The sequence below is a fragment of the Lytechinus pictus genome, chromosome 12 (assembly GCF_037042905.1).
Source record: "Lytechinus pictus isolate F3 Inbred chromosome 12, Lp3.0, whole genome shotgun sequence".
NCBI classification, from domain to species: domain Eukaryota; kingdom Metazoa; phylum Echinodermata; class Echinoidea; order Temnopleuroida; family Toxopneustidae; genus Lytechinus; species Lytechinus pictus.
In genome coordinates, this window is record NC_087256.1 from 12,978,019 (window position 1) to 12,990,845 (window position 12,827).

Below are 12,827 nucleotides of genomic sequence, written 5' to 3' on the forward strand. Positions count from 1 at the left end.
TGGATTTAGACAAAATTTTTTTTTTTTCTGTAACTTAAACATTAGAAGATGACATCATGGATATCTCCTTATCTTCTTGAGACAAGCAGACAAAGATTCAGTATATGAAAACACTTAGCGGGGATGGGAAAAAGATATAATGGATGTCCCCTTCTTGATACAATCAGACAAAGATCTTCTTATCTTCTCTAGATAAGGAGACAAAAATTATGTACCGGTATCTTAAACATTTGGTAAGGATGGGAAGATCACATCATGGATGTCTCCTTATCTTTCTGAGACAAGGAGACAAAGATCCTACATCTTAAAAACTTGTTGAGGATTGGAAGATAACATCCTGGATGTCTCACCTTCTTGAGACAATGCTCAAGACAAATGTTCAGTATATGAAAACACTTGGTGGGGATGCGAAGAAGAGATAATGGATGTCCCCTTATAAATCTTCTTGATACAAAGATCTTATCTTCTCTAGATGAGACAAAATTAAGAATCTTGAACATTTGGTGGGGATGGGAATATCATGTCACGGATTCCTCCTTATCTTCCTGAGACAAGGAGACAAAGATCTTGCATCTTAAAAACTTGTTGAGGATTGGAAGATCACATCCTGATGTCGCCTCATCTCTCTGAGACAAGGAGACAAAGATCCTGAATCTTAAAAACTTGTTGAGGATTGGAAGATAACATCCTGGATTTCTCCATAGATCTTCCTGAGACAAGCAAAGATTCTGCATTTAAACACTTAGTGAGAATGGGTAGGTAACATCATGGACATGGCCTTCTCCTCATCTTCCTGAGACAAGGCTCAGATGAAGATTTTGAATCTTAAAACACTTGGTGAAAATGGGAAGATAAATCCTGGAGTTCTCCTTATATTCTTGAGACAAGGAGACAAAGATTCTGCCTCTTGAACACTTGGTGAGAATTGGAATGAAAGATCCTGAATGTCTTTTATCTTTCCTAGATAAGGAAACAAATTATGAATCTAATACCCTTGGTGATGGGAAAATAAAATCATGGTATATCATTATTTTCTCAAGACAAGGATACAAAGGTTAAAACCATATATGACTTGGTAAGTATGGGAAGATAAGATCATGGACATATCTTCTTATCAAACCAAAGTTGACATGGATCATCTATTCTTATCTTCTCTATTAATTCCCTTGTCTTTTCCTTCTTAACTCATAATCTCAGTCCACCTACTCCAACACCAAAGAAAAAGAAGTGTGTGCAGTTAAAGAAAGTGACCTCTAACCTTTACAAAGATATATTGTGTCTACTTCCTCTTGAATAAATACCCTGAAGTATTCAAATCCAAACTCTGGCATAACACAGAGGATTCTATGTACTTAGTCATCTTCAATTGTATTCAAGGCTTAGTAAACTACTATACAGGTTTACTTATTAGAGCTCCAGATATTCTCTGTGTAATGCTTAGTGTAGAGACATGAGAGCCTTTGAGCAAGGAGCTTCAATCTTCAAACAGCAAAGAATATGTGGTAATGGGAAAATAAAGTGAACAATTTTGCAACATTCAAATAAAATTTTTAAAGACAGTATGTATCATCATTTATTTTACAATACAAGGGCACTTTACCTTACTTAAACTTTAAAGATACATGACTATTAATTTGTTGTTATAGAAGTTTAGATTGTCACAAGTTAAAAACAGGCTCCTGGAATACAGAGTCAAGGATTTATAGTTTAAATCTATTAAATCTATAAACAAGTGGAATGCCTTTGGCCGTCTCACCTGCATCACGCGATTCAATATAGCAGCAGTGCTGATTTTGAAAACTACTATAACTCGCACAAGATGTTCAGTGATACTTGGTTACTCTTATTTCCACGTTTTATGAACTAGACCAATACACTTATAGAGATATGATGGCAATTCAACAAATACCCCCAACGTGGCCAAAGTTCTTTGACCTTACATGACCTTTGACCTTGATCATGTGACCTGAAACTCGCACAGGATGTTCAGTGATACTTGATTACTATTATGTCCAAGTTTTATGAACTAGACCAACACACTTTCAAATTTATGGCTGTAATTCAACAAATACCCCAATTTGGCCAAAGTTCATTGACCCTAAATGACCTTTGACCTTGATCATGTGACCTGAAACTTGCACAGGATGTTCAGTAATACTTGATTACTATTATGTCCAAGTTTCATGAATCAGATCCATAAACTATCAAAGTTATGATGGTAATTCAACAGATACCCCCAATTCGGCCAAAGTTCATTGACCCTAAATGACCTTTGACCTTGGTCATGTGACGTGAAACTCATGCAGGATGTTCAGTGATACTTGATTAACCTTATGTATAAGTTTCATGAACTAGGTCCATATATTTTCTAAGTTATGATGACATTTCAAAAACTTAACCTTAGGTTAAGATTTTGATGTTGATTCCCCCAACATGGTCTAAGTTCATTGACCCTAAATGACCTTTGACCTTGGTCATGTGACATGAAACTCAGGCAGGATGTTCAGTAATACTTGATTAACCTTATGGCCAAGTTTCATGAACTAGGTCCATATACTTTCTAAGTTATGCTGTCATTTCAAAAACTTAACCTCAGGTTAAGATTTGGTGTTGACGCCGCCGCCGCCGTCGCCGTCGGAAAAGCGGCGCCTATAGTCTCACTCTGCTATGCAGGTGAGACAAAAAACCAGTAATGATAATTCAAGTAGGTAAAATTATTCCTTTCAAAATAACCCTGATTTATTTTGTTTTATAAAGGAAATTGTCTATACTGTGTGCTCTCTCAGACTTCTCATGTCTTCAGCATTTTCATGAAACCTTCAGGTAAAACCATCCATTCATTATGCCCAGAGTTAGTGCTAACCTCACAAACCAGAAAAATTGATTATTATTCTTACCAGCATGAAAATCAGTAGAATTGCTTCTATCTGTATCCAAATTAGCAGAATCTTTAGATGGCACTCCCTCGACATCTTCCAACTTTAGGACTTGGTCATCATGGTCTGAGAAGTTGAGATTATGTGTCTTTCTCTCTGGGTATTGCTCTTCCAAGAGAACTTTGAAGACTTCTAGAACAGACCTGAGACTTTTTGAGTACTGAGTCAGTACAGGTGCTACTTTGGCATCACCAGCTATGCCCTTAATCTCCCGGCGTAATCTCCCAAATGCCAAAAGTGCATTCTTGTCATTTTCAATCCTTTCCTTGAGGTTCTGGATCAAGTGTGGAAGCTGACTGGTCATATTGGATTCAACAGCATTCAACACAGTCTTGTTCTTGAAGAGCCTTTCTTGGATTTCTCCTTCAGTGTATGTCATCAGGACTTGATGGTTTGCAGAGGGAAGTGATCGATTTGCAAATGATTTCAGAGTGACCGGTTTTGGGTTGGAGAGGCTCAGCTGTTCAAGCTGCTGAATGGCTGTTTTGTAGGAAGCAGTAGTTTTCTCAAATTCAATTTTGAGACCATCATGAAGGTTCATGAGAGATCCTGCGACTTTGACCAGGCTGTGCTCACCTATTCCTTGGAGGGCATTGTCCATCATCTTTTTCCGAGCATGGACTACAGAAACAATGTCTGGCTTGACAAAGAGGACAATTTGTAAGATGTTTCTAATAGACTTGTTCGTTTCATTATTTGCTTCATGGGAGCCACCATCAAGCATAGAGTCTGCCAAGGCTAAGTGTCGGACAATCTGGAAAACTGTAGCTTCAATAGCTAGCTTCTCCACAGGGAAGCTCTCTGGGTCTAGAACAAACAGTTTAGAGTACAAACTCTCCACTGCGACAAGGGAATCTGGGATGTTTTCAATAAACGTATGAATAGGCAATTCATGCAGGACAGACTTGATGGTAACATTGTTGAGCTGGTTGATGAGTTGCGAGACGTCAACATATTTCTCTTTCTCCAGAAGAAGAACAATCTTCCGCAGAGCAAATGCTGGATTGAGGTCCTGGGGGTTTCCTAGAGGGCTGGGTCCTTGGGAAGAGAAACTCTGGACCCAGGATGAATCCCTCCAAGGTCCTGATTGATTGTTTGGAACTGGCGCTCTTCGTTTGGTCCTTCTCTGCCTGGGACCAACACCCATGCTATTGGGTGCAGAAGAATAGGCAGATGATGCTGTTGAATACATTGCTGACATGATTCCCTACCCCTAGAATGACAAGAAAATGGAAAGAAAACAAAGAAATTGACAATAAGTACTAACTTCCCTAAACCATAAAATCTTAAAACAATGGTAATTCAACAAGTTCAGAGATGAATAAAACTTTGTTTCACAGGAACAATGAGGAGAAAATAAGAATATTTCATATAATAAAATTCACAAGAAATAGTGAGTGGATGACGTCATCTGTCCCTCATTTGAATAACATCCAGGATGTGCTTATCACTGTTTTGTGAAATTAAGTGAAACTTTAAAATGCCATAACTTTCATATTTTACATCCAATTTTGATGAAATTTTCAGTGTTTTGCTTGTTGGATTTTTCTCTTTTTGTTCAAATCAACTTTTTGTTGGGGTGGACTTGTGCTTTAGCAATTTATATAACATGGGAAGAAGAAGAAGAGGTCACTCCATGAAATTATTGAAATCCCATAGTAAACTGGATGTGAGAAATAAGTCTTTTAGTAGAAGAGTAATCAATGACTGGAATAGTCTTCCTCAAAACCTAATACAAATGCTAACAACAGACAAATTTAAAAGAAATATTGATATTTTGGCAAAAATTGAGCTTCCATGGCTCCTCACGCAAGCTCATGAGGTAGTAGTTTTCAGTGATCAATCCTATAAGAAGCGACCGGGAGTTACAGGCATCGCGCCTTCATCCCGTACCAGATGATGATGATGATGAAGAACAATGGACTAGCCTTGAATTTGATGTTAATAGAACCATAACACATACTAAATCATTCTTTGACCATTAAGTTCAGTTAAAACATGATTAGTTAGCCTCCATGTGCATGAATACAAAATCTGAATTCCTGTTTGCGAATAGAAAACAAGTGGAATGCCTCTGGCCGTCTCACCTGCATCACGCGATTCAATATAGCAGCAGTGCTGATTTTGAAAACTACTATAACTCGCACAAGATGTTCAGTGATACTTGGTTACTCTTATTTCCACGTTTTATGAACTAGACCAAAACACTTATAGAGATATGATGGCAATTCAACAAATACCCCCAACGTGGCCAAAGTTCTTTGACCTTACATGACCTTTGACCTTGATCATGTGACCTGAAACTCGCACAGGATGTTCAGTGATACTTGATTACTATTATGTCCAAGTTTTATGAACTAGACCAACACACTTTCAAATTTATGGCTGTAATTTAACAAATACCCCAATTTGGCCAAAGTTCATTGACCCTAAATGACCTTTGACCTTGATCATGTGACCTGAAACTTGCACAGGATGTTCAGTAATACCTGTTTACTATTATGTCCAAGTTTCATGAATCAGATCCATAAACTTTCAAAGTTATGATGGTAATTCAACAGACACCCCCAATTCGGCCAAAGTTCATTGACCCTAAATGACCTTTGACCTTGGTCATGTGATGTGAAACTCAAGCAGGATGTTCAGTGATACTTGATTAACCTTATGTATAAGTTTCATGAACTAGGTCCATATATTTTCTAAGTTATGATGACATTTCAAAAACTTAACCTTAGGTTAAGATTTTGATGTTGATTCCCCCAACATGGTCTAAGTTCATTGACCCTAAATGACCTTTGACCTTGGTCATGTGACATGAAACTCAGGCAGGATGTTCAGTAATACTTGATTAACCTTATGGCCAAGTTTCATGAACTAGGTCCATATACTTTCTAAGTTATGCTGTCATTTCAAAAACTTAACCTCAGGTTAAGATTTGGTGTTGACGCCGCCGTCGCCGCCGCCGCCGCCGTCGCCGCCGCCGTCGCCGTCGGAAAAGCGGCGCCTATAGTCTCACTCTGCTATGCAGGTGAGACAAAAAACCAGTCCTTTAAATAATTAGACCCTATACCGCATATTACATTCATTTGTGAGTCAAGACAATAAAGTAAATATTCAATGATTGTCATTAAATCAAAGCTTTATAGATCTAGAGTTATTTGGTGTGAAATATATCAACATGTTAAGTGCAACCTGGATTACACTTTTTTGAAAATATAGGTCTACATCGAGTTATTGAGTATACAGGCTGCATATATTCAAAAGTTTTAAATTTAAAGCTTAAGTTAAACAAAAAGTTTAAAGTCATCTTAAAATTTAATTTAAAAAAAAAAAAAGGCCTAGGCTAGATCAAACAAGATCGATAACTGTCGTTTCTGGGGATTTATTAAAAAAATTCTGACATTTACTGTGAGTGGAGCCAACATAGTTCAGCGGAACAACCAGTGTACAGAGATTGAACTTTGAAGCATTTGGTCTACAAAACAAGTAACCAGATGGGTGGCGCCCTTTAATTACCTTGGTCAGAGCCACGGGAGCTCGAGGAATCAGGCCGAATCTTTAGGGGAGCGATCTTTGCCGATTCCGGTGGAAGAATTGACGTTCAGTAGAGAAACTTCAGAAAGAGGCGATCAAACCTACATCAACACGGCGACTCTTTCAGCAAAACACCATCATGAAACTCAGAGTAGCTTTTAATTGCAGCTTTGTTATGGCTGATTCCATCGGTCAAATTGTAAAAAGAGAATTTAGTCAAAAATGTATAGACTCCTTTATGGCAGTCGTTCACACTTTTCTGATTGTCACAGCCATACACATACTCTGAGCAATTGCGATCGCCGCCGTATTCTATCTGCGCTGCGCTGCTTGTCACAAAGCGACGGCCGGATGCATGACGAAAAAAGAGACGCACTGCGTCTATCTATTCATTCATTCCCATTCAAATGCACGCAAGCGTGAAGACGAATTCGTCAACCAAGCGTTGGCATTGGTCGGTATATTCATGTGTTGATATAAATATTTTTGCGGCGTTTTGGATTGAGTGATCTCAGTGATATTTGAATTAATAAATGTGCGTTGTAATTTTAAGAGCTTGCCACGGAAAAAAATCAAGAAATATTATTTATCAGGCTAAAAGCTGCCCTGGAAAGCTTCTCCCTGAAGTTTCTTCATAAAAAAAAGAAATATCTCCTTCAATCCTGCTTTGGGCAACAAGATTTGATTAAAGTTCAATTCGTTTCACCAATCATTAAATCAAATAAAAAAAAATATTGATAGATCTATAGCACAAACAAGGGAAAGGAAGGGGGAAAGTCGAGAAATAACCAATGGAAAATAGATGAAATACAGGACAAAATTACAGATTTTTATGGCATCTAGAAAAAGACTAGAATCAGAACTAGTGTATTCAATTCATTATCTCGCATGGTTTGCAGAGCGCCATCTTCCGTTTTGAGGGGCACCAAGAAAAAAGGGGCACTTCCATAAATACAGAAAACCTATTTTTTCTATCGATCAATCGGGCGATCAATGAACTGCTCCATCCGATTGTTGATTATTTCAATATTTTTAACTCACTTTCATGATATTAACTAACATACATTTCAACTTGGGAATATGAATGTGTCAAGTCAGCAGGTGGCTTTATATTGGCTTTTGCCATGTATTGTTTTCATCACAACAAAGACAAACTTAATTGAAATCGATTTATTTTGAATGCATAAACAATAATAATCATACAAATGATAATGATGATGACGGTGGTGATGATAATGATTATGATTATAATTATAATGATGATAATGATAATAATAATAATGATAATAATAATGATGATAATACTAATGATGATAATAATAATGATGATAATAATAATTATGATAATAATAATTATGATGATAATAATGATAATAATGATAATAATAATAATAATGATGATGATGATGATGATGATGATAAGAACAAAATATCACTGTTTTTCTAGATGAGAATGTTTTCATTTACAATATTTTCTTCCTCCTTTTTTTTCAGTCGAAGAGTTTTTCATTTTTATCATGACTGCATTCGACCACTGGCGGATCCAGCCCGTGCCCCCCCCCCCCCCCATTTGGGAGGCATAATAAAAATGTGTAAAGGTCTGGTCCCACTGGCCGTCGCGCCGGACACAAAACTTAATCATAACGGATACAGCTGACAAGCAAAAATTTGGGGTGGCTCCATATCCGTTTTCATCCGTTCCAGCCAATAGACAAAATGGGCGAATTCACAGTGGACGGATGGTTGGTGGATATAATACTGTAGAGCATAATTATGAAACACGTATGCAAAGAGTACATGCGGATACATAACGTTTTACAACGGATGGCAATATTCTTTTCCGTTTTACATCCTCTCTGCATCCGTAAGTGCAGTGGGACCAAGCCTTAATGTAAATATGTCGCCCTAACACAAGTGTGCCCCCCCCCTTTTGAAAGCGAGGACCCATTTTTTTTGCTCGTCAAATTTCCTCGGGAATATGTGCCCCCCCCCCCTTTTAGAAAATCGTGGATCCGCCCCTGAACCAGACCACGTACCGGCCAAATCCTCAAAGTAATGAATATGATTATGTTTTGATGAGGCCATTTTTATTGCTTCCATTTTCTTTCTTTTTATCTTGAATTCTTTCTTGCTGTCATTCTTTCTCTTTTGGCATTTTATCTCCCTCACTTATTGTCGATTGTATATTTGGATTTCAAGTACGATTTCTAAATATGTTAAAATACCGTACTTCAAATCATCCATTTTATTTTAAGTGGGTTACGTCACCGTGATACAGGGTCTAGGGGGGGGCAATATGATTTAGCAGAATATGTGACAAACTCAGTGGCGCATATTTACTTTGAAATAACCCTTTTTTATAACTTCAATACCGAGAGAGTGCTTATTAATTGTACTCGTTCATAATATGTAAAATATATATCCTTTTACATTTTACTACGTGAAACAAAATTTGCTTTTCATCCGTGTTATGCTTAGAAATGTTTGGTAAATTTAAGCAAAACTTTGAATTGTCAGTTTTCCCAGTATACATCCGATTAGCATTAAATTTTTAACGTTGTTCGACCTTTTTTCCTATTTATTCAAATCAATTTGTTGTATATGGTGATGGATCGACTTCTCTTTTCAAAGTATAATTTGATCTTAATTTAGGGGTGCTCCCAAACGGGCCTCCACCCGCCAATGATATAATACAGGAGCACTATTTGATGATTAAAAAAAATTATATCTTGAAAAATGTGGGGGTTGATTGTACATGCCATTCCCCTCTCTGAAAAGTGGGGATATATCCCCTATCCCCCGAGATTTACGCCCGTGCAATATGTTTAACATAAATCAGCTCGCTCTTTGCGCTCACAAGATTCGTTTATAGTAGTAAGATACTTATCCTGCTCATAATTTTTTGCAAATAGTCCTCAAAGTGTTACTTTTAAGATTAGTTTATGAAAAAACAAAAATTAGCGCGCGATTCTGGCACTTATTTTGGAATTTAGGATAAATGATCAACTTGTGAAAAATAAGCTTTCCCTTTTAGCCCAAAATATGGCTCGATTTTTTTCTTTCCTGCCCATACTGGACCGGCTACTACCACTGGTCATCCTTTATCATATAGGCCTACAACTTCATAACCTCCGTCGGGTCTGCATTTTATTCATTTTATGATATTGCGAAAAAAAAAAACTTGGCACCTCACAAATCCCAAATTTTAGGACAAATTATGCAATGAATACATCATATCACCAGAAAGAGTATTTTCTCCAAAATATTTCGATTCCTGTGGTATATCTTCACGCTTGGATAATCAGTAGACATTTTTTGCAGTGATATAACTCCGATTTCAACTTGCGCCAAAATAGGCATGACTCAATGAATCCAGATGTCAAGATAATATGCAGGGGCCGCGGAAACGGGGAGGGGGGGGGGGCGGGGACTGTTTACCCAAACCGTGTACAAAAACATAAAAATGACCATCTGATTTAGATTTTTTGCATGGTCAGCCCCCCACTTTTGGCTCAGCCCCCTCTTTTAAAACCGTTCCGCGGCCCTATTATGCAAGACAATTTCAAGAAACATCGATCGGAATGATCAACAAACTCAAATATTTTCTTCCATCTCACACTACTTACACTGCATCATATACATTAATTATGGTATTTTAGCAAGGGGTTGTGCAATCCAAACACAATTAGTATTACAAATGATACTGTTGTTGCAGAAGAAGGCCCTTATATTTTTTTTAAACTCAAATCAGATAGCACACATATCCTATTTTTCAAAAATAATATTATTAAAATGAATGATTTATATATTGTCCAAGTCGCCCAATTTATGCTTAAACTAAATAGCCTGATTTTCCCATATTTCTTTTTTTTTCAAATATGTTCTGTAAAAACTCCTATACACGATTACCAAACGAGTCAACGTAACTGTTATCACCTACCCCAACCCGTACTATATTAGCAAAAAATTGCCTTTTTTGGACCAGTGTATTAAAATTCCCTGCCGAACGACTTTAAAGGACCTCCAATCATTTTTTCAAACGCAAAATTAAAAAGATGCTAATTTGTCAATACTTTACACCTACAGGTCAGGCTAACATAATATAACCAAAACTAAAAGTATTTACCTTAATTTAAACTGTAAGATATAATTAGGGCCCATATATATATATATATATATATATATATGAAGAGTTTAGTTGCAAAAGGGGTTAGGTCCACTTTGGATCATTCCGAGAAAAAACATGTTTTTTATTCTCACTTATTGCAATATTCTTATGAGAAACTAAATTGTCATGATGTACTACCCTATCATGTGAACAAAAATTGGGTGTAAAAGAAATCTACCTGTCTTCAATTTTTTTTTTCTATATATTTAAAAAAAAAAAATCATCATTGTGGACATATCCCCTTTTGCAAGTAAACTGAAATAAATCCAATCTCTTTTGATTGAAAAAGTGATTTTTCTTTGCCACTTTCATTCACGTTTTCATTTGATTTTCAAATTGTCTTTAGTATAATCAGAGTGACTAAAAATTGTGAGGTTTAGAGACAGAAAACAATAACATTTATGAAAAATGGACCTAACCCCTTTTGAAAAATGAGTTCTTCAGAAGAGTTTGGTTGCAAAAGGGGTTAGGCCACTCCAAGAAAATCATTTTTTTTATTCTCCCATATTGCAATATTTTTATGCGATACTGAATTTTCACCATGAGAACATAACATTTGGTATAAGAGAAATCTACCTGTCTTCAATTTTTTAAAGATATTCTTTTCCAACTTGAAATTATGTGTGGACCTAACCCCTTTTGCAACTAAACTGAAATGGACCTAACCCCTTTTGAAAAAAAAAGTGATTTTTCTTTGCCATTTTAGTTCACTTTTTAATAGGACTCAACTTTTCTTTGGTATCATCTTATAGAGGTACTAAAAATCTATACATTGAGACATAAAAATCAAATTTGATGAAAAATGGATCGACCTAACCCCTTTTGCAAGTAATCTCATATATATATATATATATATATATATATATATATATATATATATATATATATATATATATATATACAGTGTATAAATGGGCCCTAATTATATCTTACAGTTTCACGTATTGGATTAAGAAAGAGAACAATCAAGACAAATCCAGTGAATGCTTTATTTGCCAATCAATATATGTTTATTGCCTCAAATTTTCGACGACATGTCCATCCGCCTTTTTCAGGAGGGGCACGCACCCCCTTCACAGTACACCCACCTACATAATAGTTTCTGGGGGTTCTGCACATCCCAGTTTTTACTTTTTGTAAGACCAAATATCATATTTCTTAGAGAAAACAAACAAAACGTTGTTGTTGTTATCTTGGGTTTAGAGGCTCGTGTCATTCAGATATGGATATTTACGCCTATAAATTTGTCGTTTTGTGGTACGTTATAAAACCAATTATAAAAAAGTGACATGCCTACAAGACATTGTCTGATTTAAACAAAAATCCAGCTTAAGAGAACCCCGAAGAGAACAGGTTTTTTTTTTAATTGATGTATCAAAATTAAACCATTTTGAAAATTACCTTGGTAACTCATACAATACACCAAAATGAAGTTAACTAATAGAAGGTTTATTATACACAAAATTACAAATAAATGAGGACTGCTTTGTCGAGTCTAACTGGAAATGAGGTCAAAGTTGAACACCATAGCTTCCAGAACCCGGATGCACGCCAGAATTGCAAATCCTCGAAATCAACTTGGATCGAGCGAATTAAAGAATCTGATCTACGGACCGGTACCGGTACGGTACGGGGCACGGGTCCGGTCGGCAGCTAGCGAGCTCCCGTTATAAATATTATACGGTACACACCGTACGTGCATGTTGTTATTGCATTGTTCAAATTAGGTCGATCGTGACAGATCCATGTTTCACCCGCCGCCGCCGATGAGCTGCCTTACTTTATCGTTCGTGAGAGGGATGGCTGCCCTAACGTTAGGATTTGGTCGAAGTTAAGTCTGACATTAAAAAATGCAGCGATAGACCAGTGATTGATTGATAAATGAAAGTCATTTGTTGTGAGTGATCCTGGGAGTCCTGGACTGGATGTCGATGGAGTATACTATTAACGCGATGCATCAGCACCCGAGGCCGAGACCACTCTGCTCTGAGCTCTGCGCTGCAGCCTCAGCTCCGCTACCTCGCTGACTCTGCGGCTGGCCTCATGACCCGACGCTAAGCCTAAGGTATACCCAGTTGTTGTGTGTCCGGACAATCAATTTTAGAAAGACATTTTGAAAAAATTACCAGCGAAGTTTTATCAATTTTTAGTACAAAATGATAGGAAATATAATAGAGAACAAAATAGAA

General features: G+C 36.8%; 2 protein-coding genes across 4 annotated transcripts in view; one reads left to right on the top strand and one right to left on the bottom strand.

Moving 5' to 3' along the window:
* The window catches only part of LOC129273555 (uncharacterized), a 30,032-nt gene extending 23,157 nt beyond the window's left edge, over nucleotides 1-6,875 (bottom strand). For 2 of the 3 annotated variants that reach the window (XM_054910610.2, XM_054910608.2), the window contains exons 1-2: nucleotides 6,453-6,793; nucleotides 2,898-4,149 (exon numbers count right to left, since the gene is read on the bottom strand). In XM_054910610.2, coding sequence (XP_054766585.2) covers nucleotides 2,898-4,137 — 1,240 coding nt within the window. In that variant the 5' untranslated portion in view covers nucleotides 4,138-4,149; nucleotides 6,453-6,793. Of the gene's footprint in view, nucleotides 1-2,897; nucleotides 4,150-6,452 lie in introns of all 3 variants that reach the window. The other variant, XM_054910609.2, reaches the window with a different exon arrangement.
* A 5,282-nt stretch (nucleotides 6,876-12,157) lies between these two features.
* Nucleotides 12,158-12,827, top strand: part of LOC129273557 (uncharacterized) — a 33,054-nt gene continuing 32,384 nt past the window's right edge. The window contains exon 1 of the mRNA XM_064107717.1: nucleotides 12,158-12,703. The gene's annotated coding sequence lies outside the window, so the exon portion shown is untranslated. The remainder of the gene's footprint in view (nucleotides 12,704-12,827) is intronic.